This window comes from Oncorhynchus mykiss, chromosome 16 (genome assembly GCF_013265735.2).
Source record: "Oncorhynchus mykiss isolate Arlee chromosome 16, USDA_OmykA_1.1, whole genome shotgun sequence".
Taxonomy (NCBI): Eukaryota; Metazoa; Chordata; class Actinopteri; order Salmoniformes; family Salmonidae; genus Oncorhynchus; species Oncorhynchus mykiss.
The window spans coordinates 52,138,501-52,166,205 of NC_048580.1; the positions used below are offsets into that span (position 1 = coordinate 52,138,501).

Sequence of the window (27,705 nt, forward strand, 5' to 3'; positions counted from 1 at the left end):
AAAGACCCAAGACAAGGTGCGATGATTATTACAACACAAAAAGGAAAGAAATGCCCCCTGGATACTTTGTGTGCACCCTCCAGAAAATATTATTTTACACTTTTGCTAGATAAAATGCATTGGAAAACTGGCAAATCCATTTTGATTGACACTCTGTTCTCATATTACTATAGAAGCCACACCACAGGCTTACTGGCAATTAATATTGAATGACACTAAACTTGGAGGTGGGGTGCATGTGGGATTCATATCCTTGACTAGTATATCTTGTGGTGGTATTGTTGCAAGATTCAATCTAGAATTAGCAACTGTTGCCAAGGCACCCATTTCCCAGGCAACCAGTGGCTGTTTACACACTTTCCTAATCAGTTTGTCCTGCATTGGCTAAACTGGCTACCAGGGTGCCAGTAGTATTTTATACAGACCAAAACCTACATGGACTAACACTGAATTACAGCATATTGACTTACACTATTTCATTTGTGCATGGGCAATTTTTTCTCCTTTTTAGGGCCTCATGTGGACCATTGGATGAAATGCATAAAAAGAAAAAGCTTTTGTTTTGGACCTAAATAGCTGCATGCATAGCTGAAATCTAAACGCATCAGTGCTCAACAAGACCAGCTCAAGATAAGGTCAGAGGTCATCACTTACTGCCTACCCACTTCTGCTAACCACTCGATTCTGCAAATTGCTCAATAGGACTACATTTAATGCATTTTGCGATATATTAATTAATCTAATTACTTGTCCTTAACATTTTTATTAGCTATAAAGCATAAAGGAATAAAACAATTTGGCAAATGTACTAGGCTATGAATACAGTAAAATACAATTTGCTTGACATTGAGATTAAATTGCATTTTGTGAGTACATTTACAAAATGGTATTTCTCAATAAAAAATAGAATAACAGACATGCAAGAAACTACAATTAAACAGCCATCCTTTTGAATCTTATCCATAGCTTTAGTTTCACACTCCAGTTAGTACCGAGTGCATGCTGAAGTGCAGCATGAGTCAGCTAACTCCTGTCTCCAATCTTGAACAGGGGGGGTGTCACAGACTGCGAGAAGGAGAGGGGTGGTACGGTCCGGGTGCCATTCTCAATGGAAAAACTCCTGTTACAGTACTCCACTACTCCCACGATCTGGGTCAGCATCAGTGGCAAGTGATGTCATCTGAGAACTTGGTTGAGCCCTGCCCTCAGGGCGAGACAGGGGTGAGAGGGCTCCCAGAAGCTCAGCTGGCCTGTGGAGACAACACGCCCCCGGAGAGACAGAGCCAGAGAGGGACACAGGAGGAGGAGGTGGGAGACAGCGGGTCCCTGGCCGACAACAACAAGATACAGGAAGTGACATCAGAACCCAGTGAAGGGGTAGGCCAACTGCAGGAGGACCCACAGACAGGTCTCAGAGGTAACCAGGGGACGTCTGCAGCACGGAGGAGCGGGGAGGATGGAGGGCCAGGTGTGTGTGGAGAATGGTGGTATTCTGGTGGTTCAATTCAAGTTTTTTTCTCATCAGGTTCTAAAAATCGAATTTGTCTGTTAAAGTTTTCCGATAATAAGTAACAGGAGAGGCATATAAACGACCAGTTAGTCATACAGTGGTGAACAGTTCTTATATGCTTTAGTGAACAAAGATAAAAGAAAAGCTAGAATACTGAAATGAAAAGGAATGTTCAAAATCAGCACTCAGGAACTACAAAGCTGATGAAAGCAATATTATTTATTATGGTTTAGTAAACAAGACCTTCCTATCTAGAGTTGCCACCATTTTAGTTACAGTACATATTGACACTTTTTGAATAGAATTTGGCACTCAGCAGTTCAAGTGTGTAAGCGTGCATGTTCTGTACGAGTGTACGCATGTGTGTGTTTACTTGTGTGTGTGTTTGTGCGTGTGTGTATGAGTGTGTGTTTTAATCCATATCTCTGGGTGCGGCAGGTGTGTGTCTGGAAGAGCAGTGCTTCAGTGGGAGCAGGAGGAGGTCTTCCCCCAGGGGGGTGGTGTTACTACCGTATCCAGAAAGGGAGAGGGACAGGCGGACAGAGGAGCCCAGGGGCCCCCGGTCTTTCTTCTTCTTTGGAGGAGGGAACGGAGCCTCCATGTAAGTCCCTCCCCTATTCCAATGAAGTGAAATGATAAGACAATTCAACGTAGGCCTTAATTCAATCTGTTGAGTGTAGCCATTTTTTGTATTGACTACTTTTATTCAATGTAGAGTAACCTCCTATTGTGAGAGCAGAGGATGGCAACGGATCTACGACAAGACTAGAGAAGACTTTAAACTCAAGTGGTGCGAGATCAAATCCCCAGTCACCTATTACAATTTCAAAGAAGGTAACTGTACTATACAAGCTCATATGGTTCACTCCACAGAGGTATCAATACAGTTACAGTTACATAAAATGTTAATTCAGTCTTGAATATTTCATGATAAGTGGCAAATATATATCTGGGTTCAGTGTTTGAAATCTTGTCTCTTTTGTAGAAGACAACAGATATAAAATGACTATATGAAGGAGAATGGTTTTTAATATGTCATCATGTCGTAGGTGAACAGCTCCTTTACCAGATCCCCAACAACAAGGTGCTGACCACTAAGATCGGCCTCCTTAGCAGCCTTAGGGAGTATGACCGCTTCAGCAGCAAGGTCAACCACGGTCGGGGACTGAGGTGAGGCATCTGAGACAAAGAAGGTGCATAGACCTCTCACATTATAGTCCTGTAAAATACTGTATCTCTATAGAGTAGTTACTAATGTCTACTTCCAATGGTTACATCATCTAATGGCTACTTCTATAATAACTTATGTTAGTTCCCTTTATTTATTTTTTTACTTCACTAGGGTATTGATTTTCCTGCATCCGTTTTAAATCCAGTATTGAAAATAAGATAACACTTTTAAAAAGTGGACTATCCCTTTAAGTAATACAGTGACCTTTCATCTAATGGCAATACTTCTCTGCCTTGTAGGAGGTTGAAAATTGAGGAGTTTTTCCCCACCACCTTCCGCATGGACATGAGAGATGAGAGAGAGGCTTTCTTTGCCCAGCAGGAAGGTAAAAATTGGCCTAAGTCAAATACAACGCCTCCAGTAACATGATAACATGTCAATACTAGCACACTACAATACAGGTTCAACAAGATTCTGTAGGGGGCTACAGTTGAAAAAGCAACTTGTGCTTCATGGAAAAGACAATGAAGGCAAAGACAATGAAAATAAATAATGCGTAACTGACAGATGTGTGACACAATAGTTGTCCTGGCGATTTGAATGTATTATTATTTATTTATTTTTATGAATGGAACATTAAGGTACAGCACTTCAGTTCCCAGTAGGCTATTGTGATAAAATCACAAAAGAAACCTGTTGTGTTGCTATAGAGAAATGTTGGCAGAGGGCATGTCTGAGAGACATGTAGTGAAAAGCCATGACACCCACAGTCCTTCAACAGTGGCTACCGCCTCACTGTAGCAGGCCTTCCACCATTGCTCTTCACCTCATTTCAAAGCTGTTCATGTCAAAATTCAAAAGGCACTCACACATCTGAGCTATCTTTGTTGCAGATGCATGGTAACAGTTGAATAAGATGAGAGAAAAAAGAAGAAACCTGCACAATGGTCTTGCTAGTATCACTGCTCTTTATTAAGCTTTAGGTATTGGCCTCAAGGCATTTCGAAACCTGTTCATTTCACCTTCTGCAGTTAGGTTTGTTAAAGAGGCAGAAGGGTTGAAGAAGAAACTATGACACAGTCAGTTCTCCCAGTTCTCCCACACCAATAGCACAAGTAGACGTATGACTCAGCTGCCATAGAAGAAGGATGCAGTATAACTTGCAATGTGTATCATCATGAAGTTAATAGTAACTTTAATTCTAAAAGTTAAAGGATAAATCCACTCAAAAGCTATATTTTGGTATTTTTTCATTAGTCCATTGTTAATACAGACCCCGAATGTTTGCATGTCAGCAGTCAAGTTTTCAGGATGTTGGACTTTCAAGAAGCAAAGTGCCACTTGCCACATGATCATGATGATGCAAAATGCATCATCATGATGGTGTGGCAAGTGCCACTTTGCTTCTTGAAAATCCTATAATTGTTCCTTTAAGTTAAGAGGATGACAATGATACATCTGCATATTATATATTGAAACAGCATCTCTCAAGCCTACGGCAAAATTACAACAATCAGTTGAAATATAACATGCATATTGACAACAATAAGGTTTAGTCTGCTTTGTGACATAAATAACGAATTATTGTGACACATACAGTACCAGTGAAAAGTTTGGACACACCCACTTACTCATTGGTTTTTTATTGATTTCTGTTTTCTACATTGTAGAATAATAGTGAAGACATCAAAGCTATGAAAAAACACATATGGAGTCATGTAGTAACCAAAAAAGTGTTAAACAAATCTAAATATAATTTTATATTTTATATTCTTCAAAGCAGCCCCCCTTTGCCTTGATGACAGCTTTGCACACTCTTGGGATTCTCTCAACCAGCTTCACCTGGAAAGCTTTTCCAACAGTCTTGAAGGAGTTCCCACAAATGCTGAGCACTTGTTGGCTGCTTTCCTTCACTCCACGGTCAAACTCATCCCTGACCTTATCAATTGGGCTGAGATTGGGTAATTGTGGAGGCCAGGTCATCTGATGCAGCACTCCATCACTCTCATCTCTTGGACAAATTGCCCTTACACAGCCTGGAGGTGTGTTGGGTCATGGTCTTGTTGAAAAACAAAATGATAGTCCCACTAAGCGCAAACCAGATGGGATGCTGTATCGCTGCAGAATGCTCTGGTAGCCATGCTGGTTAAGTGTGCCTTGAATTCTAAATAAATCACAGATAGTGTCACCAGCAAAGCATCCCCACACCATCCCACCTCCTCCTCCATGCTTCACGGTGGGAACCACACATGCAGAGATTTTATTTTATTTGACCTTTATTTAACTAGGCAAGTCAGTTAAGAACAAATTCTTATTTTCAATGACGGCCTAGAAACAGTGGGTTAACTGCCTTGTTCAGGGGCAAAATAACAGATTTTTTACCTTGTCAGCTCGGGGACTTGAGCTTGCAACCTTTTGGTTATTAGTCCAACTCTCTAACCACTAGGTTACCTGCCACCCCTATCATCTGTTCATCTACTCTGCATCTCACAAAGACATGGCGGTTGAAACCAAAAATCTAAAATTTGGACTCATCTTGGTCCAAGCAAGTTTCTTCTTATTTGTCTCATTTAGTATTGGTTTCTTTGCAGCAATTTGACCATGAAGGCCTGATTCACTCAGTCTCCTCTGAACAGTTGATGTTGAGATGTGTCTGTTACTTGAATTCTGGGAAGCATTTATTTGGGCTGCAATTTCTGAGGTTGGTGACTCTAATGAACTTATCCTCTGCAGCAGTTGCAAACCTGGGTCTTCCTTCCCGGTGGCGGTCCTCATGAGTGTCAGTTTTATCATAGAGCTTGATGGTTTTTCTGACTGCACTTCAAGAAACTTTCAAAGTTCTTGAAATTTTCTGGATTGACTGAACTTCATGTCATAAAGCAATGACGGACTGTCATTTCTATTTGCTTATTTTAGCTGATCTTGCCATAATATGGACTCATTCTTTTACCAAATAGGGCAATCTCTGTATACCACCGCTACCATGTCACAACACAACTGATGGGCCCTAACACATTAAGATGGAAAGAAATTCTACAAATGAACTTTTAACATGGCACACCTGTTAATTGAAATGAATTACAGGTGATTACCTCATGAAGCTGGTTGAGAGAATGCCAAGAATGTGCAAAGCTGTCATCAAGGCAAAGGGTCGTGTCACAAACGTTATAATAACTGGACCAAAGCGCAGCGTGATCTGGGTTCCACATCTTTTTATTTCTAAGTGAAACTCACAGCAAAACCAAAACAATAACTCTCAAAGCGAAACGTGAAGCTAATAATAGTGCTAACAGGCAACTATCCATAGTCAAGATCCCACAAAACACAAAAGGGGAAATGGCTGCCTAAATATGATCCCTAATCAGAGACAGGCCAACATATAAATATAAATCACCTAGATGACCCACCCCGACCTAACCAACATAGAGAATAAAAAGCTCTCTATGGTCAGGGCGTGACAGGTCACTACTTTGAAGAATCTCTTTGTTTAACACTTTTTTTTGGTTACTATAAGATTCCATATGTGTTATTTCATAGTTTTGATGTCTTCACTATTATTCTACAATGTAGAAAATAGTTCAAAAAAACTTGAATGAGTAGGCGTGTCCAAACTTTTGACTGGTACTGTAGGTAATGTAGTCAGCAATTTCTCACTATTTTGAGATATTCTAATAAGACATTTAAAAAGCATTCCCACATCTGAGTTATATTGTTGCAGGAGCATGGGAATGATGCGAAAAAAGAAAGCACACTGCTCTTGCTGGTATTAGTAGTTTCATTCAAGTTTACATGATATATTCTAATAAGACCATGTTGCGTTGCTAGGTATGTGTGATGAGGAGACAAGCATGTGGATCTGTAAGCCCACGGGCCTCAACCAGGGGCGAGGCATCTTCCTCCTGAGGAGCCAGGAAGACGTCTCGGCCTTCAGACTCAAGCTGCAGAACATCGCAGAGAGCCAGTGCAACAGGACGCTGCCTTTTCGCTTGCCCCAGGCACGCATCGTGCAGCAGTGGGTGAACACTAGGGCTGTGAACACTACTTTATAAGAACGTTCAGTACTGTGTCTGCAAAAACAAAAGGAATTGCAGATTATACTATCATCAAATACATTCTACAATTCTGATTTTATTCGATGTGGTTATACTGTAGTAATTCTCCATGAATTGCAAAACTGCCATTGTCTGCCATATTCAGTTGACGAATTGGATATATTATTACATTTCTACCAACAGAGGGAATGCAATATCTGTTTTTAAAAGAGCGATGTACTAAAGACGGGTTGGTTTATTAGCAACAAAACCGACGCGTGCGCAACTATGCGGCAAAACAGACGGTGTTGGCATAGATTGTTGACAACATGTAAACTATATATAAATAAAGTTTCACATAGAGCACCTCATCTCTCAAATACATCGTTACAGTTGTTGGTTAGCTAGCTCATGAATTTGAGACATTTGGCATAGACGAAACATCAGTGAAAACACCTCAACCAAGACATGGTATCAATAACAATGAACCGTGCGCATTGTTTTCGTGCCGTTCTCAGCCTTGTATCTATTGCGACAAGGCTCTGGGCCTGTATTCAGAAAGAGTATGCATGCTGATCTAGGATCCGTTTTTCCTTATCATAATGAATACGATTATTTGGACAGCGGGGACGATCCTAGATCAGCCAAGTGGATTATAATGTATATCTACTGTTTCCTCAGGTATGTCCAGAACCCTCTGCTCTTAAAGGGGAGAAAGTTCGATGTGCGCTCCTATTTCCTCATTGCCTGCACCTCACCCTACATGGTATTTTTTCGCCATGGTTACGTGCGCTTGACCTGTGACCTTTATGACCCCAACTCTCCCAACCTTTCTTCCCATTTGACCAATCAGGTTAGTAGAAAAAATATGCTTCTCTTTCTTGGTTTACAAAATTATTTTGCCTCCCCTGAGCAGGATAGTGTTTTTTTTTGCCATGAATCTTGTTCTGGAGGCAGCTCTACAGAGTGGTCACTAGCTGATTTTAAACCAAACTCTAACTCTAACCTTAACCACACTGTTAACCCTAATGTCTAACCCTAACCTTCAATGAAGACAAAAAGTAAAATAAAAAATAATGAATCTTTACAATATAGGCAATTTTGATGTTGCAGTTGGCCTGTCTAAAGGGAAAATGCTCAATTCTGCTCCAGGACAACTCATGACAATAAATATCAACCTGCTCCCCTGACCTGCAAGTTTAGTGACATAAGCAGAGTATTACTATTTCAGAATCAGGTTGTCAACAGATGCATCTCCATAGGATACTGCATGAAAATAGACCAGAAACCAGGTCATAAAATAATGGTACCAATCAAGTCTCAAACTGTTGGCCCTGTAACAACTCCTCTCTCTGGCCATTCATGTGTATCCTGGTCCCCCTTTTGTTTCCCCACAGTACATGCAGAAGAAGAACCCTCTCTACAGCGTGCTGAAGGAGGAGACCGTCTGGTCCATGGATCGATTCAACACCTACATCAATGACAAGCTCAGTGTTGCCAAGGGCCTGCCTAGGGACTGGGTGCTTGGCGCTTTCGCCGTGAGTTTTATCGTTTTTTTTAGGTTTACATCATGGTTAAGTTAACCCTTCAGGGACCAATTATGAAAGCATCATTGGTGTTATTTATAGTTAAGTGATGTGATTTTACTCCTGGGAGAGACTACAAATGACATCCTCTCCACCCACACCTTTGTGTCTGTCTGTCTGTCTGTTATCCATTCATTAGAAGCGAATGCAGCAGATCATGATCCAGTGTTTCTTCGCTGTGAAAGCCAAGCTAGATCGTAAACTGGGGTACTTTGACCTGATTGGCTGTGATTTCATGATTGACGATGACTTTAAGGTCGGCAAAACACCTCATTGGTTTTTAATGTAAAGTGTGTGTGAGTTTCAAAGTATTTGTGAGCGGTTGGTCAAACTAACAGTTGATGTGCTTGCTGTGCCTTTGTCTGTCCTCATCTAGGTGTGGCTGTTGGAGATGAACTGTAACCCAGCCCTCCACACCAACTGTGAGGCCCTGAAGGAAGTGATTCCCAGCACTGTTGTGGAAACTTTGGGTGAGCACACACTACTGTTCACATGACTGGCTTAATTAGTTCTGTTGGACTATGATATTACCTCAAGAATTTGACAAGATATCCTCAAATGCAGCTGATCTCAGAAATAAGCTCAGTTCGGAAATACTTTTTTTGTCTTTGTAATTCAAGATAACGAGATGATGTGTCGCCAGTTCCCCTTTAATTTGTTAGTTTGCCTGTGTGTGGCTTCTCTCTGTTTTTCTATTGGAGAGTTGAAAATAGCCTGATATGTGATAGCTACTACCCAGCTGTAGGTTAGTCAGCCCTTACAGCCTTATGCCTTATCTCCTGTAGATCTGACTCTGGAGATCTTCAACAAGTGTCGCTGTGGACTGAAGCTGCTGCCACTGGCCAGTCAGAGGGACTTTGTGCTACTGTATGATGGCGAGACTGCCCATGTCCCTGTTCTCAGCCGCAGGAGCAAAACAGCAGTACCCCTCCAAGCCCAGCACCCAAAGAGTGCCTCCACCCAAATGCCCTTCACCACCAGTAGGATTCAGAAGACCGAGTCTGTAGCATCAGTGTCTCGGGAGAAGTCAGTGAGTGAAAACACATTTTCTCCTGTAGCCATGAAGGCTGTCTTGGTACCCCTGACTGGCAATGATGCCACTGACCATCCTGCCCCTGTCACTACACACAATGATCCATTCCTGCAGACCGGTCCCAACCGACTCACAGGCCCAGCAGGGGCCCCCAGACCCCATCCCACCCACAAACCCAGTCCTCGGCCCCTCAAGCCAGCCCAAGCCCGCGTGGAGCTCCGGCTCAGCAAGTGCACCTGGCAGCGGCGATCGGGGAACTCAGAACATCGCAAGCCCTCAGATCTCCTGTGTGTGAAGGATACTTTCATGTCCCTGTCCACCCCGGCTCTGACTGAGGGCTCACGCTTCTCTGTGAGACGCCTGCGGGGCACCAAAGCCTGCCACCCCGACCAGGAACAACCCTTCTGCTACTCCTTGAGGCCCACACAGTTCCGCCTGGCCAAGCCCGGCACCAGCAGCCCCGTGTGGACAGACAAACAGGACAAGGAAGGGGAACAGGAGGGAGGGGGAGGCCAGGAGCCCGGTGTAGACACACAGAGTACAGCCAAGGAAGAGAAAGAGGACAAAGAGCACAGGGAGGAGCTGTGATATACTCATACTGAGACACTCAAACCTGTCAAAGTATAGGCTTAACGTTAATCATTTTGGTTTGTGGGTAACAATATGCATGGGTGAGGTTGGAACCTCGCCATGAAAGGAATCCTACTTAGCTTTTTATTACAGAATATTTTAAATGAATAAAGTATATTTATCTTCTCAAAAAACCCAGATGATTCTGTCTTTTGATGCTTGAAATGTTTGAGGTGGCTTCAAAAATGCAATTGCACAACAGTATGACAACTGGTGAAATAGCACACGGGCAAATCTACGGTACCAGAGTAATACTGAGACTAAGATTTTTTACTTGAAATGTATTATAAACAAAAAACAATGATTGCAAAGTTAAGCAATCTTGATACTAAATTTTGAACAGAAATGCAATGGTTCATTAAACCAGTCTAAAACTTTGCACATACACTGCTGCCATCTAGTGGCCAAAAATCTAAATTGAGCCTAACCTGGAATAGTACATCATGGCCTTTCTCTTGTGTTTCAATGGGAGCAAAAAAACACATATTTTTTTTCATTGTATTAGCTTTTACCAGATCTAATATGTTATATTCTAGTACATTATTTTCACATTTCCACAAACTTCCGCAGAGTGTTTCCTTTCAAATGGTATCAAGAATACAGCAAGATGACGCCGACAGAGATGGTCGCCTCGCTTCAGGTCCACAAAAAACTACTCAGTTATTTGTTTTTTTATGTATTAGTTTATGTATTATTTTTTACATTGTTAGCCCAGGAAATCTCAAGTGTTATTACATTCAGCCGGGAAGAACTATTGGATATAAAAGCAATGACAACTTACCAACATTACGACCAGGAAAACGTATTTCCCGAAGCGGATCCTTTGTTCGGTCCTCCACCCTGAACATGGGATCTTATCCCAGAGGTCAACCCAAAACAATGAGGTCGCCGCAGGAGAGGCAGACGGAGTGACCTACTGGTCAGACTCAGAAGGCGAGCACACCATCCACCGCTCCCGAGCATATTACTCACCAATGTCCAATCTCTAGATAACAAAGTGGACAAAATTAGGGCACAAGTTGCCTTCCAGAGAGACATCAGAGATTGTAACATTCTCTGTTTCACTGAAACATGGCTCACTCGAAATATGTTGTCAGAGTCGGTACAGCCACCCGGTTTCTTCATGCGTCGCTCCGACAGAAACAAACATCTCTCTGGTAAGAAGAAGGGCGGGGGTGTATGTCTTATGATTAACGCCTCATGGTGTAATCACAACAACATACAGGAACTTAAGTCCTTTTGTTCACCTGACCTAGAAGTCCTTACAATCAAATGCCGACCATATTAACTTCCAAGAGAATTATATTCGATTATAGTCACAGCCGTGTATATCCCCCCCCAAGCGATACCTCGTCGGCCCTGAAAGAACTTCACTGGACTCTATGTAAACTTGAAACTATACATCCTGAGGCTGAATTTATTGTAGCCAGGGATTTTAACAAAGCTAACCTTAAGAGCTAGACTTCCTAAAGTCTATCAGCATTTCGAATGCGAGATATGGACTGCTAGCATTCTGGAATATTGCTACTCTAACTTCTGCAATGCATACAAAGCCTTCCCCTGCCCTGCCTTCGGCAAATCTGACCATGACTCCATTTTGTTGCTCCCAGCCTATAGACAGAAACTAAAACAGGAAACGCCCGTGCTCAGGTCCGTCCAACACTGGTCTGACCAATCGGATTCCATGCATCAGGATTGCTTCGATCACGTGGACTGGGATATGTTCCGGATAGCCTCAGACAACAACATTGATGTATACGCTGACTCAGTTAGCAAATTTATTAGCAAGTGCATCTAATATGTCGTACCCACTGTGACTATTAAAACATTTCCTAACCAGCATTCGCGCAAAACTGAAAGCACGAACCATCGCTTTTAATCATGGCAAGGCGATTGGAAACATGACCGAATACAAACAGTGAAGCTATTCCCTTCCCTCCGCACGGCAATCAAACAAGCAAAGCGTCCTTCTCCGTGTCCAATGTGAGTAAAACATTTAAACGTGTTAACCCTCGCAAGGCTAACGGCCCAGACGGCATCCCTAGCCGCGTCCTCAGAGCATGAGCAGACCAGCCGGCTGGTGTGCTTACGGACATATTCAGTCAATCTCTATCCCAGTCTGTTGTCCCCACATGCTTCAAGATGGCCACCATTGTTGAACTAAAAGAGTATCTCCCCTGTATCATCGCCTGGTACAGCTGTATCATCGCCTGGTACGGCAACTGCACTGCCCTCAACCGCAAGGCTCTCCAGAGGGTAGTGCGGTCTACACAACGCATCACCGGGGGCAATCTACCTGCCCTCCAGGACACCTACAGCACCCGATGTCATAGGAAGGCCAAAAAGATCATCAAGGACAACAACCACCTGAGCCACTTCCTGTTCACCATGCTATCATCCAGAAGGCGAGGTCAGTACAGGTGCATCAACGCTGGGACCGAGAGGGACTTCTATCTCAAGGCCATCAGTCTGTTAAACAGCCATCACTAACATAGAGAGGCAGACTCAAATCTCTGGCCACTTTAATAAATGGACTTAATGAAGGTATCACTTGTCACCTGAAATATCGCCACTTTAATCATGTTTACATATCTTACATTACTCATCTCATATGTGTATACTGCTCTATACCATCTACTGCATCTTGCCAATGCCGCATGGCCATCGCTCATCAATATATTTCTACAGTATGTACATATTCTTATTCATCCCTTATATTTGTGTGTGTAAGGTAGTTGTTAGATTACTTGTTACTTGTTAGATATTACTGCATTGTTGGAAACTAAGATTACTTGTTACTTGTTAGATATTACTGCATTGTTGGAAACTAACCATGTGTATGTGACCAATAAAATGTGATTTTATTTGAATATGCATATCCTTGCTTCAGGTACTGAGCTACAGGTAGTTAGATTTGGGTATGTTATTTAGGCAAAAATTGAAATAGTTTAAAGTAGTCTTTGTGTATTTTATATATACTTTGTGTATACCGACCCGTAGCACTTACGTCTGTTGCCATGAAGTGCATTGAAAGGCTGGTCATGGCTCACATCACACCATTATCCCAGAAACCCTAGACCCACTCCAATTTGCATACCGCCCCAACAGAACCACAGATGATGCCATCTCTATTGCACTCAACACTGCCCTTTCACGCCTGGACAAAAGGAACACCTATGTGAGAATGTTATTCATTGACCACAACTCAGCGTTCAACACCATAGTGCCCTCAAAGCTCATCACTAAGCTAAGGACCCTGGGACTAAACACCTCCCTCTGCAACTGGATACTGGACATCCTGACGGGCCGCCCCCAGGTGGTAAGGGTAGGGAACAACACATCCGCCACACTGATCCTCAACACGGGGTCTCCTCACGGGTGCGTGCTCAGTCCCCTCCTGTACTCCCTGTTCACTCATGACTGCATGGCCAAGCACGACTCCAACATCATCATCAAGTTTGCCGATGACACAACAGAGAGACACAATGATGAGAGCCTATATAGGGAGGAGGTCAGACACCTGGTCGTGGGGTGTCAGGACAACAACCTCTCCCTCAACGTGATCAAGACAAAGGAGATGATTGTGGACAACAGGAAAAGGAGGACCGAGCACGCCCAAATTCTCATCGACGGGGCAGTAGTGGAGCAGGTTGAGAGCTTCAAGTTCCTTGGTGTCCACATCACCAACAAACTATCATGGTCCAAACACACTAAGACAGTTGTGAAGAAGGCACGACAAAGCCTATTCCCCCTAAGGAGACTGAAAAGATTTGGCATGGGTCCTTAGCTCCTCAGATGGTTCTACAGCTGCACCATCAAGAACTGGTTGCATCACTGCCTGGTATGGCAACTGCTTGGCATTCGACTGCAAGGCACTACAGAGGGTAGTGCGTACGGCCCAGTACATCAGTACATCCAAGACCTCTATATCAGGCAGTGTCAGAGGAAGGCCGCCCTGAAAATTGTCAAAGACTCCAGCCACCCTAGTCATAAACTGTTCTCTCTGCTACCGCACGGCAAGCAGTACCGGAGCGCCAAGTCGAGGTCCAAAAGGCTTCTTAACAGCTTCTACCCCCAAGCCATAAGACTCCTGAACAGCTAATCAAAGGGCTACCCAGACCCCTCTTTTACGCTGCTGCTACTCTCTGTTTATAATCTCTGCATAGTCACTTTAACTCTAACTACATGTACATATTACCTCAAATAACCGGTGCCCTCGCACATTGACTCTGTACCGGTACCCCCTGTATATAGCCTTGCTTGTTATTTTACTGCTGCTGTTTAATTATTTGTTACTTTTATTTTCTATTTTACATTTTTTACTTAACACATATTACATTTTTTTCTTAACACTGTAAGTGTTACGGTGCGTGAATGAGGACCCAAAAGCGAATTAACGTAAACAGAGCTTCTTTAATAACAAAACATACGTAGGCTCAGATGGACCGGCAGATTCCGACAGGACAGGACAAGGTTGCAGCAAACATGACGATAGTCTGGTTCAGGCATGAATAACACAAACAAGAATCCGACAAAGACAGAAACAAAAACAGAGAGAGATATAGAGGACTAATCAGAGGGAAAAAGGGAACAGGTGGGAAAAGGGGGTGACGAGGTAGTTAGGAGGAGACAAGGAACAGCTGGGGGAAAGAGGGGGAGAAAAGGTAACCTAATAACGACCAGCAGAGGGAGACAGGGTGAAGGGAAAGGACAGAAACAAGACACAACATGACAATACATGACAGTAAGGTCTACACCGGTTGTATTTAGCACGTGACAAATAACGTTTGATTTGATTTGAGTTTGAGTTTAGTTTAACTTTACAAACATTGGATATTGTTTGACATTCACTACATGACCCAAAGCATGTGGACACCTGCTCATCGAACATCTCATTCCAAAACCATTTGCATTATGTTGGTCCCTCCTGCGCTGCTTTAACAGTCTCCTGTCTTCTGGAAGGCTTTCTACTAGATGTTGGAACATTGCTGTGGGGACTTACTTCCATCCAGCCAAAATAACATTAGTGAGTTGGGGCACTGATGTTGGGCGATTAGGCCTGGCTCGCAGTCGACGTTCTAATTCATCCCAAAGGTGTTCGATGGGATTGAGGCCAGGGCTCTGTAAGCAGGACAGTCAAGTTCTTCCACACCAATCTCAACAAACCATTTCTGTATGGCCCTCGCCTTGTGCATGGCTGGCATTGTCATGCTGAAACAGGAAAGAACCCTCCCCAAACTGTTTTCACAAATCTAGAATATCATTGTATGCTGTAGCGTTAATATTTCCCTTCATTGGAACTAAGGGGCCTAGTCCGAACCATGAAAAACAGCCCCAGACCATTATTCCTCCTCCACCAAACTTTAGGCAGGTAGCTTTCTCCTGGCATCTGCCAAACCCAGATTTGTCCGTTGGATGGCCTGATGCTGTAGCGTGATTCATCACTCCAGAGAATGCGTTTCCACTGCTTCAGCGTCCAATGGAGGTGAGCTTTACACCACTCCTGCCGACGCTTGGCATTGTGATCTTAGGCTTGTATGCGGCTGCTTGGCCATGGAAACCCATTTCATGAAGCTCCTGATGAACAGATTCTGTGCTGACGTTACTTCCAGAGGCATTTTGGAACTCGGTAGTGAGTGTTGCAACCGAGGACAGACAATTTTCACAAGCTACGCACTTCAGCACTCGGTGGTCCCGTTCTGTGAGCCTTTGTGGCCTACCACTTCGCGGTTGAGCTGTTGTTGCTCCTAGATGTTTCCACTTCACAGCACTTACAGTTGACCGGGGCAGCTCTAGCAGTTCTAGAAATTTGACAAACTGGCTTTTTGGAAGGTGGCATCCTATGACGGTGCCACGTTGAAAGTCACTGAGCTCTTCAGTACGAGTCATTCTACTGCCAATGTTTGTGTATGGAGATTGCATGGCTGTGTGTTCGATTTTATACACCTGCAGCAATGGGTGTGGCTGAAATGGACAAATCCACTAATTTGAAGGGTTGTCCATATACTTTTTAAAGTGGAAAATCTGTGTCTCAGCGTCACTCTGTTATTGTGGAATTGCCCACACCAATCCAACAGTGCCCACACCAATCCAACTGTACAAACAACAACTACAACACACCGCACAACTGTGTTGAAGCTGTGGCTTGTTGTTATGACTGCAGCCCTTTGTCTTTCAGCTGTGAAACACATAATTATCATGCCTCTGTACTTATTAAGCACTACACATGTAAACAGGAGGATTATTTCAACAATGGTCAACAGCGTCTCTTGTTTCTCAATGGCTCTGCCATCAATTGCTTCATCTGCATGATTCTCCAAAGGGAAAGCAGACAGGCTTCGGAAGAACTCAAATTTGCTCTGTGACACCGTCAAAGTGAAAAGGCCACTGAGGAAGTTGCATGGCTCTCTGCGTGCAAACTGACAGGAAGGAAGAGTGAGTGCACTGTGACGCTGCTCACAGCTTTTTGCTTCTTGACTCAACTCATCTCAGAAGCTTTGCCACCTTTTTCTTGATATTTCAGGGATAGTGATATTGTGTTTTAGAAGAAATTGAGAACTGAGAAGTTAAGCGACATAGCCCTCCCTTCCCTCTGCACTGTGCCGGTCCTCTTTTCCTCTCCTCCCCCCCTCCCTCTCTCTAAATATCCTCCGTCTGGTCTTAGCTGTGGGGATGAATGCAGACGGAGACAGATGGTACAGTATAGTTAGTGTACTAGGAACTGAGGGTGAAGGAAAGAGTTCTGTGTCTCGCTGGACTGGACTAGGCTGAGAGAGGAGAGTGCTACCTGGTCATGGGATGCTGTAGTGTGACTCAGAGTGGAGCGCATTCCGGGATTGACGATGTGGGCCCTGACGAGATCGAGCTCCTGGAGATTGACAACTCAGGGTGAGTCTTATTTTGTTAACAGAAGACCATGAACCCTATCAATCCCTCATGGGAGTGGTCTGTTTGAGTTTGATAGACTGCCATTCGGCTTTTTACATCCTCACAATCCCATTTTAATTTGATTCGGAAACATAAGCGGCAGGTAGCCTAGAGGTAAAGAGAGGTTAAGAGTGTTGGGCCAGTAACCGAAAGGTCGCTGGTTTGAATCCCTGAGATGACTAAGTGAACAATCTGTCCATGTGCCCTTGAGCAAGGTACTTAACCCAGTTGCTCCTGTAAGTCTCTCTGGATAAGAACATCTCCTAAATGACGTAAATGTAATGACTGTGGAGATTTTAAATATGTTGATGACACATGACACTAAGACTATCAAGCATGGTCACAACTGAATAGATACGCTTCACAATATCAATTTCTCTGAATCTAGTTAAAAAAAGCAGTAAAATACTGAGCCTCTTGGCTTTGTAAGAAAGTTTGAAGCAATACTATTAAATAGTACCTATTGTTGGGTTTTGGTAATAAGAACGAGGTGTGTTTGGTTGACGAGGTATTGAGAGGAAGTGGTATCGCTTTGCCTTGGGGTGAGTGATGAAAATAGAGCACACATTGACAAGTGTGCTAGCAGTTTCAACCACTTCAGAACTTCAGTTCCTTGAGAAAGAAACAATGACATTTGAGGGCATATTTTATTGAACAATGAAACATAATGCATCTGTGTCATTTTCATTTACACACAAAAGCACACAAAGAGTCAGAACGCTAGTTTGGAGACATAAACGTTAGACATAAACGTACTGATCCTCACTGAAGCGGCACTGATGTGATTAGGACATGAGCGGCCGGTGATATTGTCTCCCTAATTAGCAGACAATGCTACCGCTCGTCTCTCCCTCCTGTCCAGTCTGGTCTAACACTGGCCAGGCCTCTAAATCCCGTCATGTGGGGAGTGGGGGAAACGAGAAGCTAATCACAATAGCAGCTCACAGACTTCACGTGCCCAAACTGTGAGAAGACAAGGGATCAGCCACAAGCAACACATACTGTGCACACGCGCGAGGATGCTTGTCCGCGCACACACATTGACACACTTATGAATGTATGTATGTATATATATATATATATATATACACACACACACACACACACACACACACACACCCACACACACACAAGCATGAATAGGTTCACACACACTGCATTCAAACAGTGCATACACACACACACACAAAGGGACACATGCACACACAGAGACAGACACTCAAGCACAAACACAGTTGTGACAGAACTGTTGACACACATAGGGAATGGTTTAGGGCAGGGGTGTCAAAGTCAAATGGACGGAGGGCCAAATAAAAAAATCAGCTACAAGACGAGGGCCGGACTGTTCGAATGTTCATTGAAAAAATTTTAAATGACGCATATAGTCTAGTGAACCTAATTGAACCTACTGAAAACCTAACAAATATATTACAATATGATCAGATAAATAAAGCAATATTTTCTTATGGCTCTGTCAGTAATCTTTAATTTTCAACAGACACAAAAGACAAATTTCCTTTATATAAATATCCCCATAACATGAACATTAAATGAAAGAAACCGGTATTCAAGGCACCATCAGTAGACTATATTTTCTATTTTAGCAAAAGTGGGCTAAATTTACTTCAAAGAAAAAACAATAATAGCAATTTTCTATCATCCACTCAACTGAAATATTTTTAAAATATAATTGGATTGAAATACAAAAAAATAAAGTGCAAAAATCTATTAATCAAAAACAACACTTTGTTTAAGGAGAAGTAACATGCAGTGAAAACAAATATTAAATTTTAACTTTTAAACTTGAACTGAGTAAAAACTCTAAATATGTGATTGCACAGTAATGTTCACTTGTTTGAGGTTGAGGGTGATACTTGGTGGTGTCCCATCTTTTCCACAAGTTCATCAATGTTCGGGGTAAGGCTCTGAGCTGAAGAAATCCTCAGAATTGAGTGGAGGTGTTCAGCAGTAAGTCGACTTCTGTGTGATGTTTTGTTCAGGTTCATCAAAGAAAACAGTTGTTCACACAGGTATGTGCTGCCAAACATAGACAACGTTTGAGCAGCCTGGATGCGCAGCTGGGGCATTGTGCCGGGGAGGAAACGGGCGAACTCCGCAGCACCCACTGCCGCATATTTTGCCCTCAGTGCATCATTGCATTGGAGGTCAATCAACTCCATTTGGAGGTTTGGTGGTGAGCTTTCCACGTCAACAGCAAATGGGTTACCGAGCAGTTCCAACCTGCTTTTTTGTGCTTCAAAGTCAGCAAATCGGCGTCGAAAGTCAGCGGCAAGCATACCTATTTTATCAGCCAACTGTGTGCTCGGGAACGCACTGGTAGAGAGCTTCTCTTTCATGGTCTGGCAGCTGGGAAAGTGGCTCAAATTTTCTTTCCGCATCTGCGTCTCCCACAGAGTCAGTTTGGTTTTAAATGCCTTCACTGTACTGTACATATCAGAGATGACACGATCCCGACCCTGCAGCTGCAAGTTTATTGCATTCAGATGACTCGTAATGTCACACAGAAAAGCCATTTCACACAGAAACATTTCGTCTCGGAGTTGTGTTGTGTCTTTCCCTTTGCTGTCCAAGAACAGACAAATCTCCTCACGAAGCTCGAAACATCTTTGAAGCACCTTTCCCTGGCTTAGCCATCGCACCTCTGTGTGATAAGGCAAATCACCATGCTCCGTTTCTAACTCCGTCAGAAATGCCTTGAACTGGCGGTGATTCAAACCTTTGGCTCTGATAAAGTTAACTGTGCGCGTGATGATGCTCATTACATGCTCCATTTTCAAGGCTTTACCGCACAACGCTTCCTGGTGTATGATACAATGATAAGCTGTCAGCTCACCTGTCGCGTTTTCCTCTTGCATCTTTTCCCGTATCTTCGCCACCAGTCCGCTCCTGTGTCCACACATCGCAGGTGCTCCGTCGGTTGTCAAACCCACGAGTTTTTCCCAAGGCAGCTCCATCTCATTTACACCTCTTCATACAAATCATGCCCCGTAGTTGTGCCATGCATAGGACGTAAAGCCAAAAACTCCTCTGTCACGCTTAGGTTGGAGTCCACTCCGCGGATGAAAATTGACAACTGGGCAATGTCAGAAATGTCGGTGCTCTCATCCACAGCCAAGGAATATGCAATAAAATCTTTTCCCTTTTTCACAAGCTGCTCTTTTAGATTGATGGACAACTGGTCTACTCTCTCGGCAATGGTGTTTCTGCTCAGACTCACATTTAAAAAGAGTTGCCTTTTTTCTGGGCAAACTTCGTCACAAACTTTAATCATGCAGTTTTTGATGAAATCCCCCTCCGTAAATGGCCGGGCTGATTTAGCGATCTCTTCTGCCAAAATAAAACTGGCCTTGACAGCAGCCTGGCCTTGTGATTTGGCTTTTTTGAACAGAGCCTGTCGAGATTTGAGGCCTCGTTTTAATTCCTCTGCCTTTTGTAGCCTTTGTTCCATGTCCATATTCTTGTTTTTGTCCGCGTGTTTCGTTTCATAATGTCGTCTCAGATTATACTCTTTCAGTACCGCCACACTTTCTCCACACAGAAGACACACAGGTTTTCCAGCTACCTTCGTGAACATATACTCCGACTCCCACCTTGTTTGAAACCCCCGGTTCTCAGTATCCACCTTCCGTTTTGCCATTTTTGATGGGTATCTGAAAGTTAATTTTACTGTGATGCTGACGACTGCTGTGCCAATAAATATTGAAATGAAGCAGCCTACTGCTCGGTGCGTCACCTTTGCATTGTGGGAAATGTAGTATTGGTGCGTGTAAAAGATCTGCGGGCTGCCGGCTTGCTGCGGGCCGGTTCTAATAATAAATCAAGATCATCCCAGGGGCCGTAAAAAACCTTCTTGCGGGCCGGATGTGGCCCGCGGGCCTTGACTCTGACATATGTGGTTTAGGGGTATGTAGCTACTGTATTACTACCAGATAAATGGGTGAATGTGGGCAACAGGTCTTTATGTGAGGGGGTCAGATGGTGGGTGTCTGCTCCACACTTTAATCTGCTTATGTCTGGACACTGTTGGGTGAAGGGGGCTCAGGCAACATGGCTGGCTTGTAAATGAGGTGGGCAAATTGGTCTACAGTTCTATGAGATGTTACAGTAGTGTGGGATAAATGGGAGATATAAACATCTTTGTGAGAAGGTTTTGTGGTTAATGTGACTGCTGATATACAGTGCCTTTGGAAAGTATTCAGACCCCTTGACTTTTTCCACATTTTGTTACATTACAGCCTTATTCTAAAATGGACTTTAAAAAAATCCTTAGCAATCTACACACAATACCCCATAATGATTAAGCGAAAACAGTAAAAAAACAAACATTTTATCAAATGTATAAATAAAAAAATAAAATCAGAAATACCTTATTTACGTAAGTATTCAGACCCTTTACTATGAGACTAGAAATTGAGCTCAGGTGCATCCTGTTTCCATTGATCATCCTTGAGATGTTTCTACAACTTGATTGGAGTCCACCTGTGGTAAATTCAATTGATTTGACATGATTTGGAAAGGCACACAACTGTATATATAAAGTTCCACAGTTGACAGTTCATGTCAGAGCAAAAACCATGTCATTAGGTTGAAGGAATTGTCCGTAGAGCTCTGAGACTGGATTGTGTTGTGTCGAGGCATAGATGTGGGCAGGGCACCTGAAAAATATCAGCAACATTGAAGGTCCCCATTTTTAAATGGAAGAATTTTGAAACAACCAAGACTCTTCGTACAGCTGTCCGCCCGGCCAAACTGAGCAATCGGGGGGAGAAGCGCCTTGGTCAGGGAGGTGATCACTGCAACATTGAAGGTCCCCATTTTTAAATGGAAGAATTTTGAAACAACCAAGACTCTTCCTACAGCTGTCCGCCCAGCCAAACTGAGCAATTGGGGGGAGAAGCACCTTGGTCAGGGAGGTGATCAAGAACCCGATGGTCACTCTGACAGAGCTCCAGAGTTCTTCTGTGGAGATGGGAAAAACCTCCAGAAGGACAACCATCTCTGCAGCACTCCACCAATCAAGCCTTTATGTTAGAGTGGCCAGACAGAATCCACATGACAGCCTGATTGGAGTTTGCCGAAAGACACCTTAAGACTCTCAGACCATGAGAAACAACATTCTCTGGTCTGATGAAACCAAGATTGAACTCTTTGGCCTGAATGTCAAGCGTCACGTCAGGAGAAAACCTGGCACCATCCCTATGGGGAAGCATGGTGGGGCAGCATCATGCTGTGAGGATGTTTTTCTGTGGCAGGGACTGGGAGACAAGTCAGGATCGAGGCACAGAAGAACAGAGCAAAGTACAGAGAGATCCACGGGTGTGCCAAGCTTGTAGCGTCATACCCAAGAAGACTCAATGCTGTAATCGCTGCCAAAGGTGCTTCAACTAAGTACTGAGTAAAGGGTCTGAATACTTATGTAAATGTAATATTTATGTTTTTTTTGCAAACATTTCTAATAAAACCTGTTTTTGCCTTGTTATTATGGGGTATTGTGTGTAGATTGATGAGAGGAAAATACGACTTAATCAATTTTAGAATAAGGCTGCAACGTAACAAAATGTGGAAAAAGTCAAGGGGTCTGAATACTTTCCGAAGGCACTGTATATGAATAATGTTTCAGGATATGGAGTCTAGGAGAGAGCAGGCTTCAGCTCTCCGTGAGGAATGGAAAAGACGGTCCACCCTCTCGCTACCCTTCAGTGAGACACCTCAACCAGGAGGTCAGTGGAGGATGTGTGTGTGTGTGTGTGTGTGTGTGTGTGTGTGTGTGTGTGTGTGTGTGTGTGTGTGTGTGTGTGTGTGTGTGTGTGTGTGTGTGTGTGTGTGTGTGTGTGTGTGTGTGTGTGAGTGAGTGAGTGAGTGAGTGAGTGAGTGAGTGAGTGAGTGAGTGAGTGAGTGAGTGAGTGAGTGAGTGAGTGAGTGAGTGAGAGAGAGAGAGAGGCCATCTGTATGAATATGACACTAAGATACAGAAATTGAAAAGGTTCTGCCATGCACTTATCACACAGGAAACAACAGTGGGTCACACCCTTCGAGTGCACATATTGGCACCTGCAAGTGTGAATGCATGGTGTCAATGGTGCATCAATATACTATTTTATATCAAAGTTGTTTTATCACATTAATGATAAAGGGATACTTATGTATACTAATGTAAACTCCTCACAACATCTCATTTCAAATGAAGTATTCTATTCTATTCCCCTAGGTTGTGCTATGGGGCAGGAGCAGAGAGGAGCTACACCACAGAATCTACAACCAGCCCATCCGTGACTGGGAGGGCCAACCTACACACATGTATGGAGAGATAGTGCACTCCTCCCTGGTGTCTCTCCACAACAGCTACACACAGGTAACATCTCACTACACCATGCTCAGATAGACTGTCGAGATCAATCAAAACTCACTGTCTATGTCCTGATCTAGTACTGCTATATTGATGTTCTGTTCATGTGTTTGTTTATATTCCTATAGGAGACACGTGAACACTATCTGGTGCTGTTCTCCTTCCACTTGTTGATCCTATCTCTGGACCACTCTCACCATGATTTTATCTATGAGGTTGGTTCCTTTACAAATGGGGAAATACTGTAACGACACTGTGCAGATGCATGTTGAACATTTAACTTGAATGTAAAATGCGTTCACCTAAGGCCAGCTAGTCAATGTGTTGCTTATTCTTTTTCAGGGCATGCTACCTCTCTCTGGACTGTCTTTCCAAGCCACCTCACTAGCCTCCAACTCACAAACCATGTTCCAGATCAGTGGTGAGTTCTATTATGATTGTGCAGAGAGTTCATTAAAGCATAAATAGACAAGGGTATATGATTTATTGTGGTTTATCATGGCTGTGCTACGGTCATAGGTATGATGCGAAGCCAACAGTAAATGGTTTAATTATTGTATTGTAACACGGCTACCATCTCCCTCCCCATTCTAGGTCCAATGGTGGACTCCAAAGTATTCACCTGTGCCAGTGCAGCAGAGATGAACAAATGGATACACCACATGGAGGAGAGGAAATACAAATCCATGAGCCAACTGCTAAGCCCCTCCCACTGTGCACTGTCTTACCTGGTAATTCAATCAGCATAAGAACCACACCCGTATACAGTAAATTACAGATCCTAAACAGATGTCATTGCAAAATGTTAAACTGTCTGAACAATTGTGAGGTTCACTTTGCTTGATCACAACTTGAACATCTAATAGCACATATGAATAGCACATACTACATACAGTTGAAGTCGGAAGTTTACATACACTTAGGTTGGAGTCATTAAAAATCATTTTTCAACCACTCCACAAATTTCTTGTTAAAATAAACTATAGTTTTGGCAAGTCGGTTAGGACATCTACTTTGTGCATGACACAAGTCATTTTTCCAACAATTGTTTACAGACAGATTATTTCACTTATTATTCACTGTATCACAATTCCAGTGGGTCAGAAGTTTACATACACTAAGTTGACTGTGTCTTTAAACAGCTTGGAAAATTCCAGAAAATTATGTCATGGCTTTAGAAGTTTCTGATAGGCTAATTGACATCATTTGAGTCAATTGGAGGTGTACCTGTGGATGTATTTCAAGGCCTAACTTCAAACGTAGCTTGACATCATGGGAAAATCCAAATAAATCAGCCAAGACCTCCACATTCTGGTTCATCCTTGGGAGCAATTTCCTAACGCCTGAAGATACCACTCATCTGTACACAAGTATAAATACCATGGGACCACGCAGCTGTCATCCCGCTCAGGAAGGAGACGCATTCTGTCAAATTCTTATTTTCAATGACGGCCTAGGAACTGTTGGTTAACTGCCTTGTTCAGGGGCAGAACGACAGATTTTTACCTTGTCAGCTCAGGGGTTCCAATCTTGCAACCTTTCGGTTACTATAAAGTGGTGATCCTGACAGGAAATTTTACTAGGATTAAATGTCAGGAATTGTGAAAAACTCAGTTTAAATGTATTTGGCTAAGGTGTATGTAAACTTCCGACTTCAACTATATATTACACTAATGAGCTAAATGCATCATCATGAAAGGACATTTGCTGCAAATAATTATGGCGAAACTCTCCAAATATGAAGCTACGTTTCTGTTGTCACTTACTGTAGGTACCCTGCGATGAGATCTGGAAGAAAGAGGAACTGAAAACGTATTTACTGCAAGCCCCAATTCAGCAGTGGGAAGGGGCCCCCATCCAGCACATGGGCCAGCCTGTATACATATCCATGGTCCACATCATCAACACACAGAGACAGGTACACAACCCGCGCTGTAACTTGTGTACTCACCAGCACTCTAAAGTCCATTTTAAGGGGTCTTGATAGCTGTCATGTTAGACATGCTAAACGATTCAAATAGGCATGCATGTTGTACTGGAATGAAAAAGGCAAAACTATGTGGAAATGGTGGCAAAATTACCCCAAAAATCTGAAATCCCTCTTATCTCCAGCAAAAAGATCAACATCTGCTAAAGATCTCAATAGCTAGGTAGGTGAATCTAGCTATCCACAATGTCCAGAAATATAACAAAAATAACAATTCCAACAAAAATAGCACCACTGCTGCCACCAGTGTAACTTTAGGGGCCGCATGCAGTTGGATGGATGACCTCCTTTAAGCAACAAAGAGTGGACGAAGACAGATTACTATTTAGGCAGACCCAATTGAATACCATTAGCCAAAACTCAGAAATTGTCTATCACTTCCTGTTTCAATAAAGCTATTACAATACAATTAATGCATTGGTCAATCAAATAACAGATCATTAAATCCCTGGTAAATAATTAATGACATCTTTCCAGAATTAGGTAAACACACAGGTATGTTCTAAAACAGATTCAACACATGGTATACATCCCATGCAAAGGAATCAAATACTCAGACATTACTTCATCACTAGTATCTGCTACATAAAAAAATATAAATAATGCTAATGCTAATAAATATGCTAATCAAACAATAATGATCATAGGCCTAATAATAATACTTGATGATGCTAATATTAGAATGCTAATAATAATTATAATAGTGGACTTCAGATCAAATTAACAGTGTGATAATGTTAAAACATTCTTGCAGGGACTCCATCAGCAACTTCTAGTCCTCTTCCCTCAAGATGTCCTCCTGCTCTCTGTGGATAACAAGAGCCTCAGTGTCATATATGAGGTACAGTCAAATTATGTTCTCTAGGTAAAACAATTTCACTGGAACTCCTACAATAGGAACCTGGTGACCTTACCAAGTTTGCCAATTGTCGCTATAGAGTAGATGTTGGTGTGAAACTTGGTAAGGTCACCTATGATGTACAGTTTAGAAGATGTTGTAAAATATAGAGGTGATCCAATACTAACCTTTCTCAATTCAAGATAAATGGCACTTCAACCTGTATTTCTTAACACTTTAGGGTAGATTGCCTCGGAAAAGCATCACAGCCGTGGAGAGGTCAGCATTACCTGGGAGGCTGGAGTTCGAGTTAGCAGGTTATATACAAAACAGACATAATGTCATTATGCTCTAACATGTTTATATAATGAGGGAAATTGACTGTAAATTGACCCTCCAAACTGCAAAGAGATCTGTATCAATTCCACTGTGTCAGGTGTTGCTGTATGTATTGGTGAAGAGCACTGTACTTCTATTGTGTATTGTGTGGCTCAGGTGAACTGATTGAGCCGCTGCAGGTATCTTGCACCTGTCCTGAAGAATATCAGAACTGGATCTTCCAGCTACAACAGGTAAAGTACCATTACAGTCCCATTAAAATGGGAAAAGATGGAACAAAACAAACGGATCGGGAAAACTGTGTGGCTAGCCTTTTGCCTGTTTCCATTGATTCCAATTGAGCCATACATGTACATCTATTTTGTGAAGATGCAGGATGTTAAAAATAAGTTATTTTGTCTTGAACGTTTTTTACAGAAAAAAAAGAAAATTAGAGACAAGTCCCAAAAAGTAGTTGCAGAACGACTCAGTAGTGTTTATTTCTTTTCTCAATAGCCGGAAAAAAACCTCCAAGCTACCTCAAACCACCCGGCTCCACCTCTCATGCCAAAAAAACAAAGGAGCAGAAAGGAGTCCCAGGAACCAATGATAATTGCACATTAATGAGACTAACTGACCAATGGCCTCACAATATAGAAGACTCATGCCTCTTTTCATTAATAGACACTATTTGTGGATATCATGTATACAGTTCCTTTAGAAAGTATTCATACCCCTTGACTTATTCCACATTTTGCTGTGTTATAGCCTGAATTCAAAATTGATTAAACATATATTTTTTTCTCACCAATCTACATAAAATAGCTCATAATTAGTGAAAACATGTTTTTAGAAATGTTTGCAAATTTACTGGAAATGAAATACAGAAATATCTAATTTACATAAGCATTCACATAAGCATAAGCATTCACACCCCTGAGTCAATACATGTTGGAATCACCTTCGGCAGCTATTACAGCTGTGAGTCTCTCTGGGTAAGTCTCTAAGCGTTTCGACACATTGATTGTATTATTTTATTTTATTTTAATTTAAGCTCTGTCAAAGTGGTTGTTGATCATTGCTAGACAGCCATTTTCAAGTATTGCCATAGATTTTTAAGCCAATTAGTCAAAACTGTAACTAGGCCACTAAGGAACATTCAATGCCATCTTGGTAAGCAACTCCAGTGTATATTTGGCATTATCTTTTAAGTTATTGTCCTGCTGAAAGGTGAATTTGTCTCCCAGTGTTTGTTGGAAAGCAGACTGAACCAGGTTTTCCTCTAGGATTTTGCCTGTGCTTACCTC

The 27,705-nt window shown here is 42.6% G+C and overlaps 2 protein-coding genes across 2 annotated transcripts; both read left to right on the plus strand.

Annotated features, from left to right (window-relative positions):
* The first annotated feature begins 370 nt into the window (after positions 1–370).
* Positions 371–10,079, plus strand: ttll10 (tubulin tyrosine ligase-like family, member 10). Its single transcript, XM_021566369.2, has 12 exons — positions 371–635; positions 1,051–1,468; positions 1,949–2,111; positions 2,226–2,344; positions 2,560–2,680; positions 2,981–3,066; positions 6,507–6,693; positions 7,394–7,565; positions 8,110–8,250; positions 8,438–8,554; positions 8,675–8,768; positions 9,084–10,079. Exons 2-12 carry the CDS (start codon positions 1,174–1,176, stop codon positions 9,917–9,919), a joined length of 2,331 nt encoding a protein of 776 aa, XP_021422044.2. The 5' UTR covers positions 371–635; positions 1,051–1,173; the 3' UTR covers positions 9,920–10,079.
* A 6,309-nt stretch (positions 10,080–16,388) lies between these two features.
* On the plus strand, positions 16,389–27,371 carry LOC110492233 (probable pleckstrin homology domain-containing family N member 1). The gene is made up of 11 exons (XM_021566370.2): positions 16,389–16,849; positions 22,530–22,629; positions 23,118–23,261; positions 23,384–23,470; positions 23,598–23,676; positions 23,850–23,986; positions 25,027–25,173; positions 25,997–26,083; positions 26,322–26,397; positions 26,576–26,652; positions 26,915–27,371. The coding sequence occupies exons 1-11, from the start codon at positions 16,755–16,757 to the stop codon at positions 27,020–27,022; spliced, it is 1,137 nt and encodes a 378-aa protein (XP_021422045.1). The 5' UTR covers positions 16,389–16,754; the 3' UTR covers positions 27,023–27,371.
* Positions 27,372–27,705: the final 334 nt, after the last annotated feature.